Source organism: Aptenodytes patagonicus, chromosome 5 (assembly GCF_965638725.1).
Source record: "Aptenodytes patagonicus chromosome 5, bAptPat1.pri.cur, whole genome shotgun sequence".
NCBI classification, from domain to species: Eukaryota; Metazoa; Chordata; class Aves; order Sphenisciformes; family Spheniscidae; genus Aptenodytes; species Aptenodytes patagonicus.
The window spans coordinates 76,133,456-76,160,886 of record NC_134953.1 but is presented as its reverse complement, the minus strand read 5'-3'; the positions used below and the strand labels follow the sequence as shown (position 1 = coordinate 76,160,886).

At 39.8% G+C, this 27,431-nt stretch overlaps 1 protein-coding gene across 8 annotated transcripts in view; it reads left to right on the top strand.

Annotated features, from left to right (window-relative positions):
• EVI5 (ecotropic viral integration site 5) overlaps positions 1-27,431 on the top strand; it is a 90,852-nt gene that overhangs the window by 420 nt on the left and 63,001 nt on the right. For 2 of the 8 annotated variants that reach the window (XM_076337733.1, XM_076337735.1), the window contains exons 1-9: positions 13,048-13,211; positions 14,824-15,053; positions 19,228-19,417; positions 22,532-22,756; positions 23,793-23,867; positions 24,520-24,645; positions 25,472-25,615; positions 26,699-26,788; positions 26,902-26,999. In XM_076337733.1, the coding sequence (XP_076193848.1) occupies positions 13,122-13,211; positions 14,824-15,053; positions 19,228-19,417; positions 22,532-22,756; positions 23,793-23,867; positions 24,520-24,645; positions 25,472-25,615; positions 26,699-26,788; positions 26,902-26,999 (1,268 nt within the window). In that variant the 5' untranslated portion in view covers positions 13,048-13,121. Of the gene's footprint in view, positions 1-219; positions 239-13,045; positions 13,212-14,823; positions 15,054-17,321; positions 17,378-19,227; positions 19,418-22,531; positions 22,757-23,792; positions 23,868-24,519; positions 24,646-25,471; positions 25,616-26,698; positions 26,789-26,901; positions 27,000-27,431 lie in introns of those variants that run through there. The other 6 variants (XM_076337738.1, XM_076337731.1, XM_076337732.1 and 3 more) reach the window with 6 other exon arrangements.

Genomic DNA, 27,431 nt, shown 5'->3' with positions numbered 1-27,431 from the left:
CCTCCGCGCCTCAGGCCGCGGCGGCGGCTCGGCCGCCGCGGGGACGCGAGTGGGTAGTTGGCACCTCCGTGATGGAAGCGCCCCGTGGTGCCAGCCGTGGAGGGCGGTGAGGAGGGGCTCTCGCCCTCGGCCCGGGGGCGACTTCGGCGGGTCTGTCTGCAGGGGGCGGTTTCTTCCTTGGCTTCATGGCAGTAACGTTAAACCGGGAACCTATGGATCTTCCGTTCCTAAGAGAGGGGTAATTTTCAAATGCTGCTTCGGAGATCTCATTTACTGGCACCTCCTGCTGCATCCGCGTGAGCGTGATTATATAATAAGGGTAAAAAGTCGGTATTAGTTCTGTTCTGGCTACCTGTTATGTATGCCGGCTTCAATTCCTAGTGTCGTTTTTCTGTCGTTCCATATAATTCGTGCTAATTTTCGGCATTGCTAATCAGAGCAATTTTATAGCAAACGTGAAGCTGGCATGCCATTTTGAATTTCCAGCATGAGCTAGCATTAACGCTGGCTGTGTCAAAACAGTGTTTCACATCAGCCTGGGGCAATTTTTTCTCTTAAAGGTCACGTACAAATGATGTAGAAAGGAGACAGATTTGTACAGAGAAGAGCTGGCAATATTCAGTATGTTTAACTTATTTCCAAAGGTATTTGTAAAAAAATTCAAAACTCTTTTCCTGTTTTTTTTAATTCGCTTTACTTCACGTGCCTAAAGGAGAAGGTAACTGGACCTTGTTTGTCTTTCTGGTAGATAGTATTAAAAAATGTTTTGCATAAATGTGCCTGTTTATTTCTCTTCCCTTCTTTCAGTGTTCGGTTTCTGCTTTGATCATGATTGTACAGCTCTATATTTACACTTAAAAAGATTTAAGGCTTATTTTGAAATAGATGGATGTGAATTCTTTTTCAAGTAAGGATTAGGAGAGGAAGTAGAGACGGCCAGTGAAAAAGAGGGGCACGATCAGGAGGAAAGCACTCAGTATTATGAATCAGCATTGCCTGAATTTGATAAACTGGGACGAGAGCAGCTGTAGGTTGTCACTGAATGTCCACCCAGCCCAGCAGTACCTCTGAGAGGAGCAGATGTTTGGAGGCGAAAGCTTCAACAGAACAGCCCTACTTCCTCCCGCAGGCTGAGGCTTAGGGACTTCCTGAGCTACGGCTTGGTGGCTTGGATTTTTTTTTGGGTTCTTTTTTTTTCTTCATTGCTCTCCGTATGTCTTCTGTGGACTTGTTTGATTGCTTTTGAACGAGTACGCAGGAGGTGGTTGGAGGATGGAATGGTTGAAATGGGGAGGAAGAGATGGGAGAAAAGCCTTTCGATGTTTACGAGAAGGGGTGGGGGAAGTGACGTGCCTAAACAGTTACTGTCAGTTTGTTCTCTGGGTCGGATTGATAATAAATGGAGAAATAATAAAAATTGGAAGAGAAGTCCTTTGTCACGTGAATTTTGGAGAACAAAATTGTTTACCTTGCTAATTCAAGGTTCTAATATCACGATTTAGAAGGGGGGAAACAGCTAAGTTGGGGTATGCATACTTAACGTTATGTTTATATTTTCTTACTCTGCCTGGTTTGTTTTCTTAACTTGTAGAAAAAATAAATAAATTTCTAATGCTTAAGGAAGAGACATAGTAGAATTTCAGGTTTTAGGTATCATTTTAAGTGTCAAATGCATAGTTTAAAGGAAAAATCTTTTCTGGTAGTCTGAGAAGAGGAACAATAAAGAAAGCAAATCCTGACTTTATGAATGTTGTTTTCTCAACCTATACTTGCCTTGATTATGTACTCTTAATTAACTTTTTTCCCAAGACCCAATTAAAAAAGTTATAATTTAAAAAACAAACAAAATGGGCAAATAGTAAATATTATAGGAGTATGTAATTTTGAGTTGTTAGATATATTCTCTGAAGCTCTTGAATATATGTCGCTTAAGTTTGTAGATAGCATGCTGATTTAAAGCCTCGTGTCTTCCGTATTTGTAACAACCGACACCATCTCTTCATTATTTTTTGATTCCTTTAAGTTGGGAATACTGTCTTGCTTTCACTGTAGCCTTGTCTGCTGAAGCGTCTGTAGCTGAGGTGCGTCTTTTCCTTCTCCAGCAAGTGGTGATTGGAATAAGTGGGTAGAGGGTTAGTAATAGTGCAGGGGCTCTTGTCTTGCTTTGTTCATTTTATATGCAGTTGTGATGTGGTTTTGTTGTATGTGTGTACACAGAAACTATATTCTCACAAGGTAGTAGCAGAAGCGATCTAGTGAACTGTAGCTTTTCCTTAATTACTCAGTGTTGTTTAACTTCCTGTGAACTCTGGAAACTATTTAGTTAGCCGCGAAGTGGTGTTTCGGGGAGGGCCTGGGGAGTGTGGAGCCTGCTATAGCATTTGGGCGATGAAGAATGGGATCTCCTTTCAGTCATGCTGACAGGGATCATGCTGTGGTCTTCGTGTTGTTTCAGGCTGCGTAACTGTCAACTTTGTTTGCTAATTGTCTGTAAAAGGAATCCTTCTGAGTCCCAGTGAGGTGGTTATTGTATATTTGGGGTTGAAGTACAATACTGGGGTTGGGCTTTATTCTGGACAAAAAGTAAGGTATTGTGATGGAATGACTGTGAACACTTAACCTTTTTGTATTAGTTTCCAACTTGGGAAGCAGCCAAAAGCCACCACCAAATATCTTTATTTTCTTTTGTCTGAACAAATTTTACCTGTCTCTGATGGGTTTTGTTACCAAAATCTGTCATCTTATCTGATCTGTATTGTTTTGCAAGTAACTTCTGATGTATTTTTACCTCCACAGTTTAACCCTTTGAAAAAAAAAAAAGCCAAACTTAATGTTTTGGTAATAGGTTGTTGTAATGCATTCTGTTACATGGTAAGCTATTGAACTTCTCAGACTCCTGAGTTTTCTTATGCCCTATTGCCATGACTAAGTCTTAATGATTCTTAGTGTAGCATTAAATACCTGTTTGATGACATCATAATGTGTCCTTGATCCTTTTTTTAATTAAAAAAGTGTAATTATATTGTGATGATACAGAATTCTGACTCACCAGTATCTTATGCTGTATTAACTGTGTATTTTTTTTCTTTGGTTTCATCAGACTGGCAGATGGGGCCAGTCTTTTAGTAGTGGATTGTTGTTGCCACAAGTTGACTGTGCATGTGTAACTAAGAGGATGTTAGAAAAGCTTACTGTTATTTTTGTTACAGAAGTCGAATGTCGCTTAAAATGGGTGTCAAAAACTAGTAGCTAGCCAAAATTTAACATTTTGGACATCGCTATGTAGAGTGACATTGTATAGAAGAAGTTAGTTTTACATTTCTCATTTTTCAGGTATTATTCTTGGTTAGATATAGTTCAAACAGTGATCTACTTTCAGGCATAGTAAAAAGGAATTCCAACTTCCATGCTGCCTGAAACAGCAGAGCTAAAAACCAAGATTCATTAAGCAAAGTAATTTTTTTTTCCCTTGGAATGCATTAGTGGTGGAACTTTATGGGTCTGGCTGAAGCTTTAGTAAGTATTTCTCAGCCCTTTGGAAAAAGAATTGTGATCAGTCTTTCTAAAGACAAAATGACAAAGGCAAATTAAAATTCCATAATAAGACACTTACAGACCAGGATAGAATGGGCTTGGGATCTTCTTGGTGTCAGACTGGCACTAAAAATCATCTGTGTTTCATTGATCTTCCTTGCATTTTTCCACTAGTAGGCCTTTTTGAAAGAGGTAAATAGGCCCTTATTTCCAAATGAAAGCGTAAAAGTCAGTGGTCAACTAATCAGAAAATAACTGATTTCATTTGATGATGAGTAGATACGTCATTTCTCTGAAGAGCCATCTCCCTTTTCTTTGGTCAATAACTGAGGGAAATTAGTTTTCTCTAAGTGCTGCGCTCAGAAAATGCTGCAGGAGCACTGTTACAGACTTCAATAGCATGGAGGAAGACCCTTCTATAGCCACAAAAATAGCTTGCTTCAAGTTACGCTGTAAGTGCTTGTGAAGACAAGTTGTGGATATACTAAGTAAATTGGTGGGCAAAATTAAATAATACTGCAAGACCACAGATGTTGGCATGGATTGTGTTAAAAGAATTGACTATTGATGTATGCACCTGTCTTTAAATCTGCTATGTTTGCTGAATAGGTTAGACAACTTTCCTATGTGGAAATTACTAAATTGGTACACTTCTCACTTCTAAAACTTTTACCTTTTATTTCTTCTTCTCTGTCAGCAGCTGCAGGTTGCAATGAATTTGTAGCTCACAAGTAAAGCTGGTTACCAGTCAGTCATTTAGAAACTGGTTTACTCTCTTGAACTTGAGTGTAATTGATAAAAAGTTGACCTTTTAGCTGATCATTTAAAGGAAAGAAGAGTAATATCCTGAAGGTAGGGTCTCACCAACCTCTGCCACCTGATTTGTTTAAAATTCCAGTAAGTAATTAATAAAGTTTCAAGTGTTACTGTATTCCATAAGGCCATGCTTATGTTCTTTGGTTTTTCCATTAAGTCTTGTTTCATACATCTCTTTGGAAAGGGAACCGTGCACAACTTGGTAAATGGGAGATGAGCATTTTGATTCTAGCCTGTAGATTGTGGCATAATTTTATCTAATCTCTATAACCAAGGCGAATTACACCTAGAAAATACTTGGGCTGCCAGTACATAAAAACAAATGTTGTGTGGAAAGGTATGTTTTCATGTTGTCAGATATTGGATCCTTTTAAACTTACCAATTTAACCCCTTGCAAATTTTGTATGCTTTTTTAATGAAGAGTTGTGTTAAAAAACATTGATTTTTTTTTTTAATTAAGGTTCAGTAAACATTTAAAAATATGACTTAGTAGTTTCTCACTTCCAAAATATGGACCTAAGGCTTTTAGTAAATTTAACTGCATTTATATACTTTTGTTTATTTTTGCCCTAATGTAGTTAGATGCTAGTCCTGGCTTCTTTCCAGGAGGAAGTTGGCTAAAAGCAACATGAAGGAAGTTAGGCTTCAGGGAATGAGTAGGAAAATAAAATTTGTAGAAAGGAGCTTTAATGATAAACATATGTGTCCTTCAGTGTGTGTTACTTTTTTGTAAATGCCTGATGATACTTACTTGAACTCCAGTGAAATGATTGAGTTGCATTTTATTGGGGGGGGGAAGAAATCTTCCAATCTAGTGTGTAAACGAACTGACTTTGCAGGAGTCATTCTTTATTTTAGCTGATTAATCTGATTCTTCCCTCTGTTTTGTTAGCCAAGGGGATAGTCCTTCAAGTATATGTGCATGTAACTTGGCATGCTGAACCTCAAATACAAAGATGTTTTCCAAAATGAGGTCTAAGAGAACAAAGAAACAAAGGAAGTTCCCTGTTAAAGGTTTTTACTGTAGTCCTTCAGTATTTTCTCTTGCAGCTCTGAGGAGCTCTCAGCCATCTTTTGTACAAAAGCACTGTATCTAATCCTTTTCCCCTTGAAAGAGGGTCTCTATGGTTTCCTGAAGGTTGTTACATTCCTATGTCAGATTTGAAACTTGTTTGATAAAGGACCATCTTTAGATGGACAGGAGATAGTGTCTGCATGTCGTGGTTTAACCCCAGCCGGCTACTAAGCACCACACAGCCGTTCGCTCCATCCCTGATGGTGGGATGGGGGAGAGAACCAGAAGAGTAAAAGTGAGAACTTGTGGGCTGAGATAAAGGCAGTTTAATAGGCAAAGCAAAAGCCGCATGCACAAGCAAAACAAGGAATTAATTCACCACTTCCCATGGGCAGGCAGGTGTTCAGCCATCTCCAGGAAAGCGGGGCTCCATCACGCCTAATGGTGACTTGGGAAGACAAACGCCATCACTCTGAATGTCCCCCCTTCCTTCCTCTTCCCCCAGCTTTCTATGCTGAGCATGATGTAATATGGTGTGGAATGTCCCTTTGGTCAGCTGGGGTCAGCTGTCCCGGCTGTGTCCCCTCCCAGCTTCTTGTGCCCCCCCAGCCTGCTCGCTGGTGGGGTGAGAGGCAGAAAAGGCCTTGACTCTGTGTCAGCACTGCTCAGCAGTAACGAAAACATCCCTGTGTTATCAACACTGTTTCCAGCACAAATCCAAAACACAGCCCCATACCAGCTACTGTGAAGAACATTAACTCTATCCCAGCCAAACCAGTGCATTCTCCACCCCTTATTCCATACCATTTATGTCATGCTCAGGTCCCACACTATCCAATACCTCCTCATTACCACCACCACCCCCCCCCCCTTCCCATCCCTTGATATAATACACAGATATCATTCCCTTAGTCTCCGGACCACCCCTGTGAAATGTCTTTAAAATGTCCACAAATGTCCACTGAGTTCATTTAGTCCATGCCTTTGGGCTCCATCTGTTATGGTGGTCACTCAGGCCAGGAGAGGTGGTGTGTTGCTGGAGTTACTGGGCACCAAAGCCAGCTCAGGTCGGGCTACTGCTGCACTTGCACCGCTTCTTGTAAGGCTTGTCCTCCATTGGTTCAGGTGGTTCCTGCTATAGTAATTCCTGTAACATGCAACTCAAATCATGGGTTACAACAGTTTAAGGGTATTTCCATTACAACCTCCACCCCTGGTCCCTTTGGAACAGACCATTTGGTTTAACATTGCTATGAACTCCTCCCCTTGCCCCTGCTCCGGCTTGGACTTATCCACAGACTGCAGTCCCTTAGGGGTGTACCTGCTCCAAGTGGAGCCTTATCTATGAGCCACAGTGTCTCCAGGGGTATACCTGCTGCAGCATGGACTTATCCACAGCCACAGTCACTTTGAGGTGCACCTGTTTCAGTGTGGCCCTACCCACAGCCGCAGTCCCTTCAGGAGTGAACCTGCTTCAACATGGCCTTACCCATGGCTGCAGTCCCTCCAGGAGTGTACCTGCTCTGTCGAGGGCTTATCCATGGCCACACAGTTTGAGGTGCTCCAGCATGACCTTGTGCACAGCCACTGATGCTTCGAGGTGTACCTGCTGCAGCGTGGACTTATCCTTGGGCCACAATCCCTTCAGAGGTATACCTACTGCGGCACAGACATAACCACGGCCACAGAAGCTTAGAGATGTGCCTGCTCTGGTGTGGACTTATCCACGGCCACAGACGCTTTGGGGTGTCCTGCTCCTTCATGGACTCATCCACAGGTCACAGTCCCTGCGACTCGAGTTCACGCTGGAGTTCAGCCTGCCCAGTACAGCAGCACAGAAGCAGCAGCGATGCCCTGGCCATCTGCCAGCCCAGGTGCATGGCCATTGCTGTTACCAAAGTGTTCCCAGGCACAGCAGAGGGAGTTGATCAGCAGTGCAGCAAGCAGCGAAAGCAAAAAGCAGCCACTAATGAGCACTAGACTCTAATATTCATAAGGCAAGCAAGCCCCGTGGCAAGCACAGAAGCCTGTTGATGAATAGCTAAACAGCAATAACAGCTACAAACTCGATCTAGCACATTCCAAATAATCAAACCTGTTGTTATCTTGAACCCTTCGAGCCCCATGTTGGGTGCCAAAAAGGACTGTTGTGGTTTAACTCAGCTGGCAACTAAGCCCCACTCAGTCGCTCGCTCACTCCCTGCCTGTGGGATGGGGGAGAGAATTGAAGAGTAAAAGTGAGGAAACTCGTGGGTTGAGATAAAGACAGTTTAATAGGGAAAGCAAAAGCCACGCGCGCAAGCAAAGCAAAACAAGGAATTCATTCACTCCTTCCCAGTGGCAGGCAGGTGTTCAGCCATCTCCAGGAGAGCAGGGCTCCATCACACGTAACGGTGACTTGGGAAGACAAACGCCATCACTCCAAATGTCCCCCCTTCCTTCTTTTTCCCCCAGCTTTCTATGCTGAGCATGACGTCATATGGTGTGGGATATCCCTTGGGTCAGTTGGGGTCAGCTGTCCTGGCTGTGTCCCCTCCCAACCCCTTGTGCCCCCCCAGCCTGCTCGCTGGTGGGGTGGGGTGAGAGGCAGAAACGGCCTTGACTCTGTGTCAGCACTGCTCAGCAGGAACGGAAACATCCCTGTGTTATCAACACTGTTTCCAGCACAAATCCAAAACACAGCCCCACACTAGCTGCTGTGAAGAACATTAACTCTATCCCAGCCAAAACCAGCACACTGCAAAAGCACCGTGGTTTGTCTTCTCAGCTAGCATACTGGGACAATGCTTGACAGATTATAAACCACACTGGACTTCAGAGGTGATTAAAAACCTGGAATTGTTCTTGGAAATAAACAGAATTCAGTGCAGTTTGGTCAGTGATTGAAATGCTATTCATATGACTTTGAGCAATGGTTTCAACCTTTAGTGGATCACTACAACATTTCTAATGAAGTACCTCCTTAAAATGCCTTACATATTAGATTGTTATTTTGTGTATGTGAACTTGCAGCTTCAAGTTTCTTCTTTCAGATGTTTTGGGACCATCAAAACCCCAACATGTTAGAGTCTGAAGATGATTTTTAAAGAATGTGTATTTACTAAACAATACTACAGAAAGCTTTCTGATAGCTTAAGATTTACACAATATAAAATGTTAGACTGCTTTATTCTTTATATCAGAAAGACTTGGAGAGCTGGTGAATATCAAGTGCAACGGAAGCTAGTGAATGCTAGCTGTGATATTCCTGACTATTGTTAGGTGATATTACAAGAAAAATCAGGAATATGAGAGTAAATCAGGACTTTTCCTCAGACTTCAGCAGAAATCAGTTATATGAATTTGTAGTATAAAAGATACAGGTGAAGCTTATAGTGAAACCATGTTTGAGCCCTAAATTATGTCAGGAAGCATGATAACAGGCTGATTCACCAGCTACCTCTCCTGCATACGTCGTTGACTGAGTCCGTTTAATTTATTCTTCAGATATTGGAATGCTGTTAACCTTTTTGAAGCAAGCAGGAGACTGGGTCCATGGAATGCTATGTAACTGGCTTGAAAACCATAGATACAACTGCAGCCCCAATTATGTGAGGCTCCTTTTTATATGTAGAATAGTATGAGGATTACTCCCTGTATTCTGGAAGTTCCCATTTCCTTCCCTTTTCAGGAGGAGAAGAAAGAGTAGAGAGCATATAATACATACAGTAGTGTTTGTGTAAGGGTTGCAGTTATTTTTACTTTGTCATATGATAAGAATAGTTGAAGACAGTATTTTGGGTAACCAAGATACTTGTAAGTTTAACACATTTTCCTCAGGGAAATGCAGAATATAAGTATTAAGCTAATTCAATGTGTACAGTGAAATACCTTTTTTAAAAAAAATCTAAATAGACTTTTTTAGAAAAACAAATATTGTCTGTCTGGCAAATGCAAAAATATGTGGTGGTAACGTTTTTGGGCTTACTGTAAGGTGCTGCACACAATACCTTGGGATTCTCAGGGAAAGGGATTTGTATAATTGTATGTAACGTGGGATGCTGTGGTCTGCCTTCAGCTAGCCTTACTTAAAATATTTCACATACTGCTCCACTGCAGTGTTCCTTTGAGTAACTCAAAAATTGAAACACAGTATTGTACTTCCTGTTGGTAATAAAGCGCGGTAATCAGCAGCTAATTGAAGATACTAAGCATAAAGTTGAGATACTGAATTTTATGTATTTTAATTGGCATATATAAACTGCACATCATATGTATCTGTATATAATATCGATATAAACATTTTTTATCTTTGCAGTAGCTTAAAGTACGTAGCAGAGAGGTCTGTGCCTTGCCTGATGACTGACCAGATGGGTGAGAATGGCTGGCGGTTCTGTTTTGCTCACTGGAAACTGCAGCAGAGTAGAAAGTCTTTAGTAGTTAAGTCTTGTCCCCCTCAACTTTTTAAAGATCAGTGTTTTCAAACTCCGAATTCACACATTTATTTAGGAGGTATCTACATGGTCTTAGGCAGGCAGATGCAAACGAACTCTTCCTGTGCTCCGGGTCTGTTGGCAAAGCGGGAGCAGTGTAGCTGTTAATATGGCTCGGAGCCTGAATGAATATACCTGGCCTGGAGCTGGATGATGCCTGCTCGGTTCTCTGTGTCCTCCTGCAAAGGGTAAAGAAGGCGTACCCCTGCCTGCTCGTCTCCAGACCTGGCCATCTTCGGTGGAAGGTGTTGGTGTCCCCGGGAGCAGCACTTGTGTTCAAAGTCTGATTAATTGGCAGGTTCTTGAGTGAGACCCCTCTGGGGAAAAGGCACATTTTTAAAATGGGTTGACTCTGCTTTTGATCACACATTAATAATAATGGCTTGATCATCCTGGTGCTCTCGATGATTTGGCATGCTTCCCAGGCAATGTTGGTTACCTTTTATACTCTCCAGATGTAACTTGAATTTCAGCCTCTGAAAAATGCTGGGAATAAAAAGGAAAGCCATTCTCTTTGCATAGTTGAAAAACTGGCTGAGGTGAGCTGGGCAAAGAATACTGTGAACTGGGGGCTTCCAGCCTGAGCTGGTTAGCTGAAGGGATGGCAAGCCTGCATGGATCTGCTAAGCATGGGGACTGAGGGAGCAGAGTCTGTTCTCGAGCTGCCTGCGATACGTGGTGTAGCGCAGGAGGGCGCCAGGCAGAGCAGCTTGACGAGTGTGGGCGCTTCAGCAGTAAGGGAGGGCAGAACGGGGTGGAAGTATGTGCTTCGTGAGAGGATGATGGCAAAGGCAAAAGTCCTATATCGTGTGTAGTTAGATTTATCGCTGTGACCTAGCTAAGTTTTTGGGACGGGCACTGTGGTGTATCTGGCTGTCCTTGTTACTGCTGCAAACAGCTGAGTGCATGACTGTGATCTCTTTTCCACAATAATGAAGAGTAGCAAAGGGAAGGACACTTCATAACTCCAGAGCATCGTTTGTTGTAGCCAAAAGGGAGATGCTGCTGCAGGCCTGCAGAAATATCACTGGTTAAATAATAACAACCAGTTTTTAAAAGAAACATTTGTTTAGGAAAACCTTGAGGAGACTGTGTCCAAAAATACAAAGGAAAGATGAAAGGTTTAATGATACTGGCTTTCTTCAGTCTTTCCAGAATGCTATGGTAAGCAAAATCACATCTCTAAAGCAGGGAGGTGTTAAACCAAATGCTCATCCAGATTTTCCTGTGTTTCCTGGAGTTGGTGATACCCAGTGAAAGTGTCTGCCATCGTTCATATGGAATTTATTTTCATTGATATAATTAAAGGCAGAAGGACTAATTTCAGCAACTTGATAAGCTCTGTGATTTTTTTTTTTAACTGGGGAGCCCCAGTTTCCCTGCAGGGGGCTCTAGCGTGAAGCCTTTAGCTCTTTCCTTTGTGCTGTCAGAGGAAGGAGGTACATAGCTCTTGGGAGTCAGCAGGATTCACTTCTGTACTATGCGTTTGTATTGTCTTAGCAGCGGGACACGGATTTCTTGTTGCAGGGATTGTCGGCAGAAAGGTGGGAAGTAGCAGTGGTCTGTGATTTAGTGCCGGCTAAGTACAACTTCCCTGTTAGATGGAATGGTGTACACAGAGCTGAAAAGCTTATGACACGTAGGAGGGGTTTTCATTCTTTATTAAGAGAAGGCTAAAGAGTGGGAAGGGCAAGCGTAGGAGCACTGTGTGCGTGTTGATAGGAATACTGGCGTGCTGTTCCACAGTACAGTGGAAACCTTAGAAAGGTTTTCTCATTTTCAAATTCCAGTGGCCTGTTTTCTGGAAGGCCTTAAGTCACTTGTCAAAGAATAACTCTATGGAATCTTCCATCACTGAATATAAATTTTGAAATTAACGTAGGTGAAATAATGAAATATGAAAATCCTGTTAGTCTATCCTATTTAGGGAAAGCGATAACAAACTGATACTAAATGTCTTCATGTCTAGGTCCAGGAGTCTACACTGATGCTGACAATTTGAGAGCTGGCTTTAGTTTTTTAGGAAACTCTGGAAAAGCCTGGCAAAAGGGATGTAGGCTTGACTAGTTAGCTATTATATGGGTTTTTTTTCCTTAATTTAGCTTGGTCCTGGGTGACTGCCGTAGCTGTTTTCCCCAGATGAATTCTTCATGTGTGTTTGATACAAACTTCACTGTGAGCCATTTGATCTTTAAACATTTGGTTTTTGCAACTGTGCGTTTTGCTTGTTATATATGTTAATGCTTTCAGACTAGGAATTTGTTGTGGCACTAACACTCTGAATACATTCTGGTGAAACTCTGAACTGCTTTTAGAAACAGGAGTGTTGTTAGACCCATTGTTCTGATTTAACTGCTGCCTTGCATGGTTTTCTTGACCGTACTTTTTCTTAGTATTCTTCACATAACTGGTTTCTACAAGCCTTTGCATTAATTTTTTAATGCCTGGTGATGTGTTGGTGAATTAATGTTAGTAAGATTCTTGATTTCCATCCCCCAACCCCCCGCCCCCCGCTTCAGCCATCTTAATGTGGAGTGTGAGCCTCATAATGTGTAAGCCAGACTCAGCGTGGATTTACTTTTTCACCTTAAGTCTTCCTAGTTACTTTAATTTGTAAAGAGATAAAAATTGATTGTATACTTTTCCTGTTTCTGTCACAGAGGGTATTACCCAAAATCACTGCTTTTCTAATATTTATATGTAAGATTCTTAGAATGGGTGACTCTTAAAACCCGCTGCGTATGGCAGTCATGTTTGTTGTGTTCTTAAGATTGGCCCCGTTTCTGCCAACATTTCTCTCTGGAATAGTTGCATTACTCGTCCTGTTTTAAGCAGTTTAAAGCCTTTGAGAAAATAATCGGTCTTAAGTGAGATGTATGAGTTACCTTTATCATAATGCTATTTTCTTCAAAGTGAAACAGCAATAACTTGTTCTTTCATAGCAGTAGAGAATAAAGGATATTGACTGAGTGAAATATTAATGCATGTATTAAACTTAAGATTTTGAAACCTCTGGCGATTTTTATTCCTTTCTCGTATAAAAGATGGTGTCAAATGCTAGTATTGGAAGTGATTTTTTTTCAAAGATTATCTTTAGAAGATCATGTGTTGGTTTGTTTTTTTTAAAACATATTGATATACCTGAGCTTTCCTGTCCAACAGTGACATAAGAACCAACTGGAACCTTTCTGCTGCTTAGGTTGGGACCTTACTATTCCCACCTGCAGTTTGTATCCCTGCATCTGAAGATTTCCAGCAAAATCTGTTACCGTTTCCAGAATGAATGTTAAGCTTATGGAAATTGGAAACCTCTTTGCAGTCATCTAGGAGAGCTCTTAAGTGTCATGTTGCTGGTGGAGAGGAAGCGGGGGGGGTGAGTACCCCTGTTTTGTGTTTGGCCTGTAGTGTTCCTCTTGTTTTCTGAAGGCGTTCAGTGCATCTTCTTTTGATGTGATGTGAAAATAAAATACTGCTGGATTTGATTCACAAAAAAGTTCATTGTAGCATTGTATCTAAATAAAAGCTTCTGCTTTAGCAACCAGTCACTCAGTCTATATACTGTGCTTCAGACAAACGCACGGTGTGCTGAGATGGAGTTACTTTGTCCAGTTGAAATTCTGCTTTAATGAGATTCTATTAGAGGATTTTGGGAAGGTGTGTTTTTTTCCTGTAGCTCAGTGTCTTTAGTATCTTAGCAATTATTGTATAGGCTGTGCTGCAGGATTGTTTGTGACAACCATCGAGCAATTCAGTGTTTTGAGGATGTCAGCAAAGGTCAAAATAAATAGTTGCCAGCGGCACCACTTCAAAGGAAGTTCCTCTTCAACCTCGGTTTTGAAAAGTTTTAAGCTTTTGCTGGGCAGCTAGCCCTTCCTTTAAGGGGCAGCTAGATTTTCTCTGAGTTGGGCTAGGGGAGGAATTGAACGCTATTGTGAATCACTGTAGGTCAAAGCCTCTTACATTTGCAGTTGCTGAAGGAAGGTCTAGTGAGGGGTTCATTAGAAAATAACTCCAGGGGCTGCTGCTCTTTCTTTAGTGATCCATGAATCCATTAGGCTGCACTACCCTGTAACACTGGTCAAGAAGTAGCAGCAGATTATGATCAGCCCCAGTTAACCTCCTCATTCCTGGACCTGCAGTTTCCCTGACTGTGTCCGCTCAGAGCTCCCTTCTGCTCTAGCAGCACCTCTCACTTTTCTTCCAGGACCCCTCTCAAACCCCAGGATTGTCCAGGCACTGGCAGTGGGATCGGGGTCAAGGACACTTGGTGTAGGGGTGACCTGAAGAGAAAGTGAGGGAGGAGAAGAGCTGGCAGCATGAGGCATTTAATGTAAGACATTCAGGAGCTGCTGTAGATTCACGGGCGTAAATTCTTTGTGACTGTTTTCTGCACGCCGGCAGATGCTAGAGGATCTTTTGCTTTGGTGTAGATTAGAAATGTGGTGCCCCTGCTCCTCTGTCCTGCCACTGTAGGGATTAATGAAGGTGAGCAGTGGGTGGTCTGGAGTGTTTACGTTGATATACTTGTACTGTTCCAGTGTCCATCAGTAAAGTAGGTGACTGTTTCTACATCTGTTTTTCTACAGTTTCTGTGCCATTATTAGTTTATCAAGATGTTTTAAAATAAGCTTTTATTTCTACTTATTTTTGTAATGGGAAGTCTGAGCTGATCTTGGATCCTGTGGTATTTCTGTACTGCAGAAATTAGCTCTGTGAGTATATGTCAGGAATTCCCCCGAGTCATTCTTTGTGGATTAGCAGCACACTTGCATGTTACTACTTCTATGATACTGTATTGCTGTTGATGCTTGTGTTGCTTCTGACAGCCTTGGGTGTTCTGGAGAAATAAATAATCTCAATGTCACTTCATGCATACTGTATATATATATATATTTTTTTTTTCCTCTCTTCAGTGACAGCAGGTTTACTGAAAAAAGTATTAAAAAAAAGACAACAATTGCATCCTCTTCTTTTTGTCATCACAGGTGGCGACAGGCAAGGTTGCAGGAAAGCTGAGCTCTACTCTCTCATGGGTGAAGAACACTGTATCGCACACCGTCAGTCAAATGGCCAGTCAGGTGGCAAGTCCATCTGCCTCATTACACACTACATCCTCCTCTACCACTCTGTCTACACCCGTGTTATCACCATCCTCACCAACACAGCTGAGTCCAGACGACTTAGAATTACTCGCTAAACTTGAGGAACAGAACAGGTGAATGGAAAACTTTTTGGTCTTCAAAGTATAGTAATGAGACTAAAATTGGTTTATTGCCATTTCAGCATAGAGGCTGTTACAGGGGGGTTAGGTAAAACTTCACAGCACGACACTTCAATTTCAAGGCCCCAAGGTTTAAGAACTTGTGTTCTTGTGCTATGTTTTTAACAGTTCTTTTTTTTGTGGAACTCTAAAAGGTGGTTTTTTCTCTCCTGGTTTTACAGGAGTGTTTATAGCTGCTTCTAATCCTAAGAATTTACACTGGAGCCATGTGATTTTCAGTATCCAATTTCACAGAATCATAGAATCGTTTAGGTTGGAAAAGACCTTTAAGATCATTGAGTCCAACCGTATTTAAAATAGAGTATCTCAGGGATGAGACTTTCATATAACCTTCTCACCTTCTTAGATCAAAACTGTAATTGCTATTAGCTTTTTGAAATGTTAGATTTCTGAATTCCATTTTCTCTATTTTTTTTCAACTTTTACCCAGTTCTTGCTTTCCACTATATAACCTGCTCTGTTTGGAGATGGAACAGTGTTCAGCCGTCTTTATTTGCAAGAAATAGCAGATGCATCCTGCTGTTATGCTAATGGTGGCAGATGCATAATGTCTTAATTTCATGAAAAGTAAATTCCTAATCAGTTTTCTCTGTTCATCCTGGCTTTTTTTGTATGGTAAGCAACCGTTTTCTTGGCAGCCTTTCCATGATTGTCTATTTATCTGCATCATCTACAGTTCAAGACGAAACTTTCAGTTGGATCCGTTGCTCTTGACGTGCACAGTGATTGCAAATTGGCGATCTCACTAAGAAATAAAATTGGACTGTATGATTTCTTAATGCTGAATTTCCAGAACCCATACTTTGCACGCTTGAGGCAGGACTTCTAAATCATCTGGCCTCTTGCAAGATTTGGTTATATTTGACAAGTAAGTTTCAGTAGTTCATGAGAGGTTGACTGTAAAGGAGAACTTGAGCTCCAAATAGGTTTTAGACTTAGCAGGTAGCTGCAGGGCTTTGGTGCCTGCTGAAGATTGCTATCCCTTGTGCTGTAGCAAAGCGCAGAGTTTGATAGTTTAGCTCAAACTAGCTTCTGTTCCAGCTTCTGCTAGCATGCTGGGCTGCGCACTGAGGCAGCTGAGGTACTCGGGTTTTTTTATTCTGCTCATTCAGTTATGAGGGTAGAAACTTTTGGTAGAGGAAAAGAGTAACTGGGAGGAGGAGGGGCTAGTGCCATTGTGTCACCCGACACGTCTTCTCTCATGTTCGTATTCTGCAGCCTAATAGCAATACGTCTTACAGGGAATTTGTTGTATCTTGACTGAGAATGGAAGGCAGCTTCTAGGACCACCTCATCCTCTTTTCCTTGTGGTTTATGGGATTGTCTCTCTTTCAAAGATGATCTATATGTAATTTTTGCTGTGCCAGTAGCAAATGAAAATCTATCAAAAGAAGAAAAAAAGAGTGCTTTTAAGAAAGCTAATTTGCATTTAATCTGAGGCATTCAGCTTTGTTCACGACTAAGTGACTAACTTTTATTTGGAAAGCAGTAATATCTGTTCTTTGGACCGCTTATCTGTGTTGGAGCGTAATGTCTTTACATCTAGAGTCATGTCGTTAAGCCCCGCCGTTAGACTAGTTTGCTTGTTGAAAGAAGAACGTGAGTGTGGGCTTGCTAGCCTTTCTTTTCCAAGTCAGCTTTCTTCATTTAGTAAATAAGCTAACAAATCTCGTCTGGTTTTATTTCATTTTAGCCAGACCTGTTTTTCAATCCCACAGTAGTCTTCTGTGTGAATTCTAATCAGAGGCTATCCTGTCAAGGGTAGCTTTTCGCATGAGATACCACACTTCAATACAGAAATTTGATGCTCTTATGCTGGGTGCACCGTAGTTTCAGAACAGTTTGAATCTGCATTTTAGCACAGTTGCACTTTGTTGACAAGGAATTGTACCCTGAACACAGGGAACTATTCTTGGTTCTGCTTGCTGGAAGAATTGCTGGTGATGGATATTTGTACAGGTTTCCTTTTCATTGTTGGCTTTTATGTCAGTAAGGAGAATATGAATTAGAGCTAGAAATGGAAAGAACTCAGATTGTATCAAGCTATGTCTTATAGCATTCTGTAATCCAATAACACTGAAAGTCCCCTCAGAATAATGAGGCAGCTCGGTCCAGAGTCCTGGTGGAGCTGTTTGGCATTAGTAAATGATTTATAAAGTTTTAGGTGAAAGAAAACAGTGACTAAATGCCACAGAACTCGCTACTTGCTGTTAAAAGAATTGCCCATTTTCAAATCTAAGGACAATGAGTTTATCCAGGTAAGGTTAAATTACAGAAACTTAGCATAACTTCTATAGAAAGCTGTGAAAACTAAAAGTGGCTAGTTAGAACCTTGTTTTTATAATCGTAATGTTTGTTCTGTGCTTGTTTTTCCTCTGTGATTACTTTGGATTTCATCTTTTGGCACTGTCTCAGATTGAGAGGAGGAGTTCCAAACTGTAAATTTTCATTATGGATCAGTATAGGCCAGGTTTCTAAACATTAAAAATGGATTTTCATATTTTTTCCTCAAAACAAGATTTTCTGCATTCCCTTAATATGGACTAAATTAAAATTGGTCTTGAAAAAGCTTGTTTTTTTTTTTTTTCAAAGGCACTACTATTTAACCCTTTTCCAAACAAAATACTACTGCAGAGACTGTACTTGTCGTCTTCATGAATTAAATTACTTTTTTTCCCCCTAACTTCCATAAACACCAGTAGGTGAAAGCTGAGAACAGGGAAAGCTAGTATAAATATCTCTATTGTAGCAGAAAGCTTAAAAACTGTAGGTATGCTGACATTTGTGTACAATCTCAGGTGCAATATAACTCAGGTTATAATTTATTAAATATCTAAAACCTAACCTGACCTTGCTGAAATGCTGGCGGGGGGGGGGAGGGGTTAGCTTTTGTGCAGGTGCATTGAGAAATTACTCGACCAGATCGCTCTGATTTACAGATGTCGGAATTCTTGGAACTTAAAGCACAAATGAAACTCTTAATACAGCAAAATGCTTTTTCTGGTTAGTCTGAATTCTTGCTCTTACCTAACATGTGGTCTAAAAAACTTCCCCCTGCTTATGGGGCTCAATATTAGTTGAGGATAAAGAAAGCACGCCTTTTTGCACGCCCAGAATCCCCAGCTCCTTGCAAACTTGATGGCCGTAGCAACCAGCTAACAGGGAAGTCTCTTCAGCAACTTGTCCAGCACTTGGCAGGTCTTTATGTATACCTTGCTCCCTGATAACCCCAGAAGTTCTCGCATCTGAACTCCAGGCTTTAATTACACATTCATTAGCTATACTAGCCACTATTGTTGCCTGTTCCACATTCTTTAGGTCTGAGGTTTTTCCAATGCATTTATAAAACACCACGTTGATTTGTGAACAGTTGTCAGCAAATGTGAGGTGTTTTAAAATTGCTCCAGGTTTTAATTATTCTGTCTGTATTTACACTGTCAATTAAAAAAAAAGTGTAATCAGGTAGACTTTTAGGAGGCTAATATTTTGTCTTTTCTTTAAAATGACTGTCTCTTTTGCAGTACTTTGACATCTGACACTATCATGGAGGATATTTAGCTTTATGTTCTCTCTGTCAGTCTGATGCACAACAGCTGTGGGGTTTTTGTTGCTAGTAAAATCAAAGCCCTCTTGCTGGTCCTTACGCCTCAAAACAAAACTTGTGCATCTTCCCTGTAGGGCTATTAACCTCCAGTTAATGAATGTGTAAAAGAGCATTGGACTTGCAATGCTTCTCTACTTTCTCTAATTTGGTATCTTTATGTGTTAAGATGTAGTTCATGAGATCACAAAACTCCTGTATTAAAATCTCGCTTCTCTTGGTGTTGTTGATGCACAATGTGATGTTTTTATCTGTTTGTTAAAAGGCTGCAATGTGAGCTGTTCTTCTGTCTGCAGAATTACTTGAGATCTCAAGAAGAAACAGCAACATTGACCAGTTCTTCTTTTCAAATTTAGTACAAATGGATGTTGGAGAAACTGTTCCACTGAACCTTTGGGTGCATTCTTTGTAAAGAGGTTGGAAGAATTGACTTCTAAACAAACAATTAATCGTGTGGTCCTGTGATTAGAAGAGCTTGAATTTGTTTTTTATGTGCTTTCTTTGCAGACTCTTGGAAACAGATAGCAAATCCTTGCGATCAGTAAATGGGTCAAGAAGAAATAGTGGATCTTCTCTTGTATCTAGTTCATCAGCTTCTAGCAATCTCAGCCATCTTGAAGAAGACTCATGGATCCTGTGGGGGAGGATTGTGAATGAATGGGAAGATGTACGGAAGAAGAAAGAAAAGCAAGTTAAGGTAGCAGCTGGACGCTATTTTTTTAGGATATATTTGTAATGTGATACAAGCGATACTGTTTTATCTTCCTGTTGGTCTTACTTTTTTAGGTAACTGTGTAATAGAAGCTTCCAGTTGAATCTACTTCCATCCCTAAGCCTTAGTGCTTCCTGTGTCACTGTTACCAGACTTCGGTAGCAGTTTTGACCAGCAAATGTCTCTTATAGTAAATGCATCACTGAAGCTTTCAGTCTACCTCTGATTCCCATGAATGCAGGGAAGACTTGCTTCATGTTTCCAAAATGGAATTACTGAAACCCCACTTTTAAGGGCATCTGATAGCTGGGTGCGATGATTATTTTCTCACTGAGCAGCTGTCTTTTTTAAAGCATTCTTATTAGAAGAGCTGATAACTCTACTGTATGAGGCTCTGAGTGTAGATTTTTGGGCATGCCAAGTGTGTTGACCCTGGGGACGACCTTAAGCAGAAGACGACATAGTTTCTAAATTCTGAGTGGATGGGACAAACTTTGACCAGTGTGTGTCCAGTGTGGGATAGTTGTGGGCATGTACAGAAGTGGAATTCAATTACACTTTAAATTCAAACTAAAAAGCATCTAGGGCATTTGAACATATCCGTGTTTCAGAGGCGGCAAGTACAGCAGCGTGGGATTTTTTGTTCGTAGGCAAGTCTGTTCTGCTTTGGTTCTTTATTGGCTCCAGTCAGTAGTTTTATGTGCAGAATACAAATTTCAAGGTCTTTTGAGCGGTTTGAAATGTGTGTGTATGAATAGGTTGTGGGAAGGCAGAACAATGGGCTAAAGTAAAGTATCTTTTCTGTGAAGCAGTTGTGAAGAGAGAACATGACTTGAGAGAGGAAACAAGGGAAGAAAATGAAGTCAGGACTTCCTGCTTGCATAGGGAAAACAGTGTCTGGAAAGGTGTTCCCAAAAGGCCGTGAAAAGAAGGCCACATGAACCTGGCAAGAGAAGGGAGAAGTGAGATGGTAATAAGTAGACCTGGTTGGATAGAATTCATTTGAACTGCCTGCGTTTGAACATTTTAAAGTGTCACAAGTATCACTGGTTTTTACAGCTGGCCAAGTATAATTTGGGGAGTATTTGACTAACTTCCAGTAAATATTTAGTTCTATTGCTAGTGAGTTTTCCTTTGCTGGTTAAATAACTCTCAATATTTTTTTTGTTTTTATTTTGTTTGTTGAAAGTCAGCCTAAACTGTGTCATTCTGCATTTACGATGGGATACCAGAACATCCATACCTATTTCCTGATTGTGCCAGTAGGTATGACTTTAGCAGCATAGGTATCTTTTTGTCTGAGCTGTAAAAGCTGGTCTTAAGTTACTAGATATCTGGTAAGTTTTTTACGTTTTAGGCATCGGTGTGTACACTTTCCTGCATAGGTGATGTGTTCCATCCTTATGTCTCTTGATCCACTTCAGGACTCGCTTCCTGTTTATGGGGGGATTCTGAAGGATGACTTAAGTCCTGCTTTTCAGTGTGCGTAATACTGTGTAGAATAGCATCATTTTAGTGCTGCTTAGTAGGTGCGTTCTCCTGCTGTTCCTTTAGGAATGTTGGAGGGATTAACCCTGTCAAGCAGGTGCATGGTAACTTAAGCAAGAAACCACTTGCTAATGCTTCGTTATTAGTAGCTCTTGAGGCTTTGAATGACTGATCTGCGATCTGATAGTGCGTTGTTGACAAATGATAGCTAGAGACAGATGTGGAAAGCTGATGTGTCAGGGTTGTTGTCCTGGAGTTGGAAAATCTTTCAGGAAATAACACAGGGTGCTGTAGCTGTGTTGTAGATGGGACAAACAGTTGGAGTGGCATTACTAGGATGGTTCTGAAGAAGGCTGGAGATCTTAGGGATATTAGAAAATTGAGGTCAGTGATGCAAAACTCCGGCAGTAGAGTTCAAGCTTAGCAAAAAACTTGAGAGCAAGAGTCTCTTTTAAAAGTAATCACTGTTGCATTAATGAATGCTCGGAGAAATAGGAAAAATATTTGGAACAAACAGGAAAAAGAGGAAGCTTTGCAGAATAGGAGACTACTCTGGCTTCAGAATGAATACTTGTGAAAGCAGCTATCTCTTAGGAGACAGAATACTTGCAACAGTTCTTAAGGTACAAAAAATTCTTAAAGGAACCCTCTTGTCCTGAAGACACAATCTTCTGTGTCAGACTGATTCTAGTTGCAGAAAGTACCACCAAGACAGTCTGTAAACTTCCTGAATCATACTTTTTTCTCAGTTTTCAGATCAAGCAACAAGACTACTTTCTGCTTGTGCTTGCTGAAAAGACAAGTATCAGGTTCTTAGATCTACTGATGTGGGAAGGTTTGAATTGTATAATAGCTAGCTCTGATTTTTTTGTTTTTCAGGGAAGGTAAAGTAAATTTAGTTAATTCAGTAGGTGTAAACTTAATGTTTTCTTGGTCCAGTGTCTGAAACTACATTTAAATACTTTCTTAAAAGAGAACTTGGAAACATTGGCACACCAGAGGAATTAGACACAACTTGTCAAATTTGTCATATGGCTTCTGATAGTAGTACTGTGCAGTTGTTTGGGTTTTTTTGTTGTTGCAGTTGGCTGTGCTACACTTGGTCCCACTTTTTATCATTTACCTGTCTTGGAAATTGGTGATTTTAATTATTTTTATTGGTGAATTTAATTATTTTTAATTGGTGATTTCTTATCTCAGTCACTACAAATATAATTAAGGGTGTTATCTTCAGTCATCTTTTTGTGAAGTATAAAAATAACTGTATGAAATTCTGGCTAATGGGAGTTCTTGTTTAAAATTACTTTTTCAAGTAATTTAATTTCAATTAAACTAATTTAAAATTCGTTTCTCAAGTAGCTTACTATGAATAGGGGACTACTTAGCTAATTTAGCCACTGAAAATGATTCAGAGTGTCCTTTTGTTAGGTAACAATCTATCACGCTAAAGTTGAGGTTTACACATTATAAACTGTATGATTGCTTTGTGACACAATGTAAACGTTTTCTGAAGTTGTGAGGAACTTACTTTGTTGAAGTGTTTTGTTCTTTAGGCTTATGTTTATATTTTCGGGAAATATAAATGATTTTTTGTGTGTGTGTGTGCTTTAGGAGCTTGTTCGAAAAGGGATACCTCATCATTTCAGAGCAATTGTTTGGCAACTTTTATGCAGTGCTCAAAGCATGCCAATTAAGGATCAGTATTCGGAGCTTTTGAAAATGACATCTCCTTGTGAGAAATTAATAAGAAGGGACATTGCTAGAACATACCCTGAACATGATTTTTTTAAAGAAAAAGACAGCCTTGGGCAGGAGGTCTTGTTCAATGTAATGAAGGTAAGTCAGTATTTCAGCCCTTTAAAATACATTAGCAAGAATGTGCACAAAAGTTTGGAAACTAATTTGCCTTGTATATAGTGAACTTGCATCAGTTTCGGGTGTTAAGTTTTTTAAACTTACTCTACTTGACACTGGAATGGTTTAACAAATTACATTCCAGTTTCAAAGATAGCTTCCAAATATGGTATTCCTACAGTTAATGGTTTTACTTTGAGAGATTTAAAAAACTTACTAAGTTTGCATTAAAACAGAGTCACATGCTAACTGCTGATAGTATAATGGAATAAAGCATGCCATGAAGTACAGTAAACAATGTTGACCGAGACAAGAACATTGTAAATCAGAACTAGCATTCAGTCTTCAAGTGTTTCTGAACCTGCAAGTGGTAGCAGCAAATGGCAGGTAGTAGAATCTAATGTGCAGTCGTTACAGTGCCCAAGCACAAAATGAGAATGCCACCATAAAATTAAGTTTGCATTATTTTGTCTTCATTGTACTAGAGCTTAAGTTTTGAAAGACAGACTTTTCCATACAACATAGTTTCAACAGGAAAGTTGGCAGGTTTCCAAATCATAGTAACTCCCGTAACTCTAAAATGAAGATGCAACATGCATGGAGATGACCGCATCTCCTCCACCTGTAAATAAAACTGCAGCACCTAATTTTTCTGAAGAGAACTGTTGTTTCTTTGTCAGGTCTGTCTCCTATAAAAGTAGTAGCCTTGTGCAGTTTGTATGCCAGCTGTCTCTGTTATCTTTTGGCAAATTTCTGTAGCTGAAAACTGTATGTATTTTTTTTTTCTAGCTATGCCTTAGTTTTATCTTTGTAGGCTGTCAGAGAGCAGAGTTCATACCCCTCTGTAGCAGCAGGTAGCAACTAGAATATTTGACTAAAGCTTCTGACTAGAATGTCTGTCCTGGCTGGATTTGGGAAAGGAAGAGTAAGTTATTCACAAAATAACAGCTTGAACTATGATTACTTTTTATTAATAATAAGGCTTTAATTGTTGAGTCTTAAAACTTTTATTTCCTAGGCTTATTCTTTGGTGGATCGTGAGGTTGGATACTGTCAAGGAAGCGCTTTTATAGTTGGATTACTGCTTATGCAGGTAAACATGATATTAAAAATATGTGAATCTTTAAAGTCCCCGCTAGAATGCATAATATATCATGGTGGTTTATTGGGAATTTTTATAATAGTTTTCCTTAGTCACTTTATTACAATGGAATTCTCAAGGGCAGCTGTTTACTCTGCAAATCAAATGAGATTTATTCTCTGTGGTTCTATTTGCCAAGAAGATACTATCTTTGAGTGGGCGAATACATTTATTTCTCAGAGCTAAGGTAGGATTGCAGACTTGCAAGCCATTTTGGTGAATGCTGTTTCAACTATTAATGAACTTCTCATTTCAATTCTATTATACTGAATCTCCTCAGAGTTCAAATGGAACTTCACAGTTAATTTGATAATCTTAAAGCTGCCTTTGTATTACTGCCTTTTGTTTTATGACAAAGTAGAGTATATTATAAGAAATTTGCAGACCTCCATTTCAGTTTAGAAATCACTTGATAGAATTCAATATGTACAAAAGTTCATTACAGTAATTGGTTATAAATCCCTTAAAACAAAACCCAACAAACAACCCAAACAAAAAAAGCACACACAAAAAAACCCAACCCTAAACCCTCCCAGGCACTTACTCTGATATATCCTTACATTTGTCCAGAGTTTTTACTGTGCTTTTTTATTTTTAATTATAGATGCCAGAAGAAGAGGCATTTTGTGTGTTTGTTAAATTAATGCAAGATTACAGACTACGAGAACTCTTTAAACCAAGCATGGCTGAACTGGGCCTTTGTATGTACCAGTTTGAATGCATGATACAGGTACATACAAAATCTATCAAACTTTCTCTTCAGTAACGATTAATAAGGAACTTGGGAATTACAGTTCAAGAGCAGGCATGTCTGTTGGCTAATAGGCTGTTCTCTTGACAGTAGCTAGTTTCAGAACTTCAGAAGTAAATGCATGTGGCTGCGTGGTCTACTTTTTCAACCTTTGGCAGACAGTGACTGGCTTTAAACACTGAAGCGTGAGGATTTGTAATGCTACAGTTTAAGCATATGAATGTCTAATTCTGTTTGGATTGGAGATTCTGAAAGTCAATGTCTTCATAGTTGATTTATAGCTATTTTAAAAAATGGAAACTGGGAGATATCCTCATATGTAGAGTTAAAATTTTGTTCAGATTTGGGATGCAGAAAACTCTTCCTGGTCAGGCTGATAGAGACAAACAGGTTTTTGTTTTGTGATCCAGTTCCTACCATGATGATCAGAGTGGGATGTTAGGTAGCAGGTAAGACACAGGTCTCTGGCCATGCCCTAGATCTTTCCAGCTCTCTTTTGTAGCCCCCTCTAGATGTGACTTAGGGATTTACAAGCTTGTGACTTCCTATTAGGATCAGGAAGTGGTTTTGTAATCTGTGCTTTGCAGGGTAGAAGTGTTGTAGGGCATTCTATACTGGGACTTCTGTTGCATGGTTCTTGATAATGATGAGTAATATCTTTTCTAGTCCTGTGTTACAAAGCTGCTGTCTGTACTAAATATCAATTATTTTCTTCTTATTATTCAAAATTTGTCAAAAACATGGACACACTAAAACTACTAGCAGAAGCCTAACGTATATTTTTTTTCTTCCTCTTCTTTTCCAGGAGCATCTTCCAGAGCTTTATGTGCACTTTCAATCTCAGAGTTTCCACACTTCTATGTATGCGTCGTCATGGTTTTTAACTATATTCCTTACAACTTTTCCACTACCAATTGCAACAAGAATATTTGATATCTTTATGTCTGAGGTAACCTCTCAATACTCATGTTCCATTTCAAGAGTAGCTGTTCAAAGCAGTTATTTAGGTAGTGGTATAAATCCCATTATGATAGGCAAATCTCAAATACTCCTGCTTTTTAGTCCTTATGCTTATCAGATTATTTTGTAGGGGAAGATGTCTGTATGTGTAGTTTGTCAAGGAAGAGCAACTAAATCTTTGTATGTAGGTACTGTGTGCAACTTTGTACTCTTAAGCCTGTTGAAGAGTTACCAAATCTGTCAGTTCTGGGTGCGATGCAATAGCACTGCATACAACAGCGACATCAGTTTCTCAGTATTATAATAAGATTGGGGTGGAAAGTAATGCTGCTTTCAGGCCAAAGTTAAAGCTCCATGGGGATATGCAGGCCAAGAAGAGGGAGTGCTGGCATCTTCTATTGTCCAGATGATGAACAGTAGCCAAAGAAGTTTACGGAATTATTCTGTGTATTCTCATGAAGACACCTAAGTCGTGTTTAGGATTAGAGCTTCGCGTGGTTGTGACTGGTAACAAACCAAAGCTTATGGTCCATTTATGCTCTTTCTCTGCAATCATCTTTTAGAAAATAGTAAGTCGAACGTGGATCCTTTCAGCTTACACTCAAGAATGTCCAAGATAGTATATATGAGTGAGACGTTCCCTTGTATCTGTTTAAATAGTTAATTTAATTTAATATTTTTATTAAATAAAATTAATAATTTAAATACAACTGCATTGTACCATGTCTGAAATTAAAATGGCTTTTTTGAGAAGTACCTGGGGGTTTTTGTACTAAATATATCTAAAACTTTTGATAAAGCTGACATAGAGAACACCTGTCACTCAGAGTTTTTGCCTCAGCACTAGCCTCTCTGAGGGGGGGTGGTCTGGCATCAGGACAAATAGCTGGACTACTTGTCCTTGGGACAAAATAAGAAACCCAGAACCAATTTGTTGAGATATTTTTCAGTAGCCCTTTTGCTTGTTTGAGAAACTGGGTGAGGTTTCCGACATTAGTAAATAGTAGAATCGTTCTGTACTGTTGACAATGCCATGAATAATTGTTGGATATTTCTTAACTTCTGTTTTCAGGGTTTAGAGATAGTATTTCGAGTAGGTTTAGCAGTACTTCAGATGAACCAAGCAGAATTACTGCAACTTGACATGGAAGGAATGTTACAGGTAAATTAAGGTTATAATAATTGTAAGAGATGTCTGAAATGTGTAACGTGTGTGTGTGTGTATTTCCTTGCAGCTATTAATTATATGTAATCTTGTGCTCTGATTGCTTTTAGCACTTTCAAAAGGTCATTCCACATCAGTTTGACAGTGGTCCAGACAAATTAATCCAAGCATCTTACCAAGTCAAATACAATGCAAAAAAGATGAAAAAGTAGGTATAACATTTTGAGAAAATAGATTATACTGTTGCTAAGAAAATAAGAAAATAGATGATACTGTTGCTAAGAGCTACTGTTTGTTTATCTTTAAAACTAGTTATTCAGTATTTCATTTTGAATTTTCCATCTTTAAATTTTTTGGTGTTCTATACTATAAACAGTTAAAACTGAAGTTCTGTCTGCAAGCAAATTCTTCTAAAGCAGTATTTGCCATTTTTCTTAAACAAAATAAAGCTATTTCTCACTTATAAAAATAACCTAAAAAGCTTTTGAAGGAAGCTGCAAGTTATGGGGAATTACAGCATGTCTGTAAACAGGATCTGAATAGAAAAAGCAGGGGTGGGGGTTGGGGGGGGGGCATTGTTTGTTTGGTTTTTTTGAGGGTGAAGTAGGGAAAGGAGGTTAAACTTTATGATCTGGCCTAA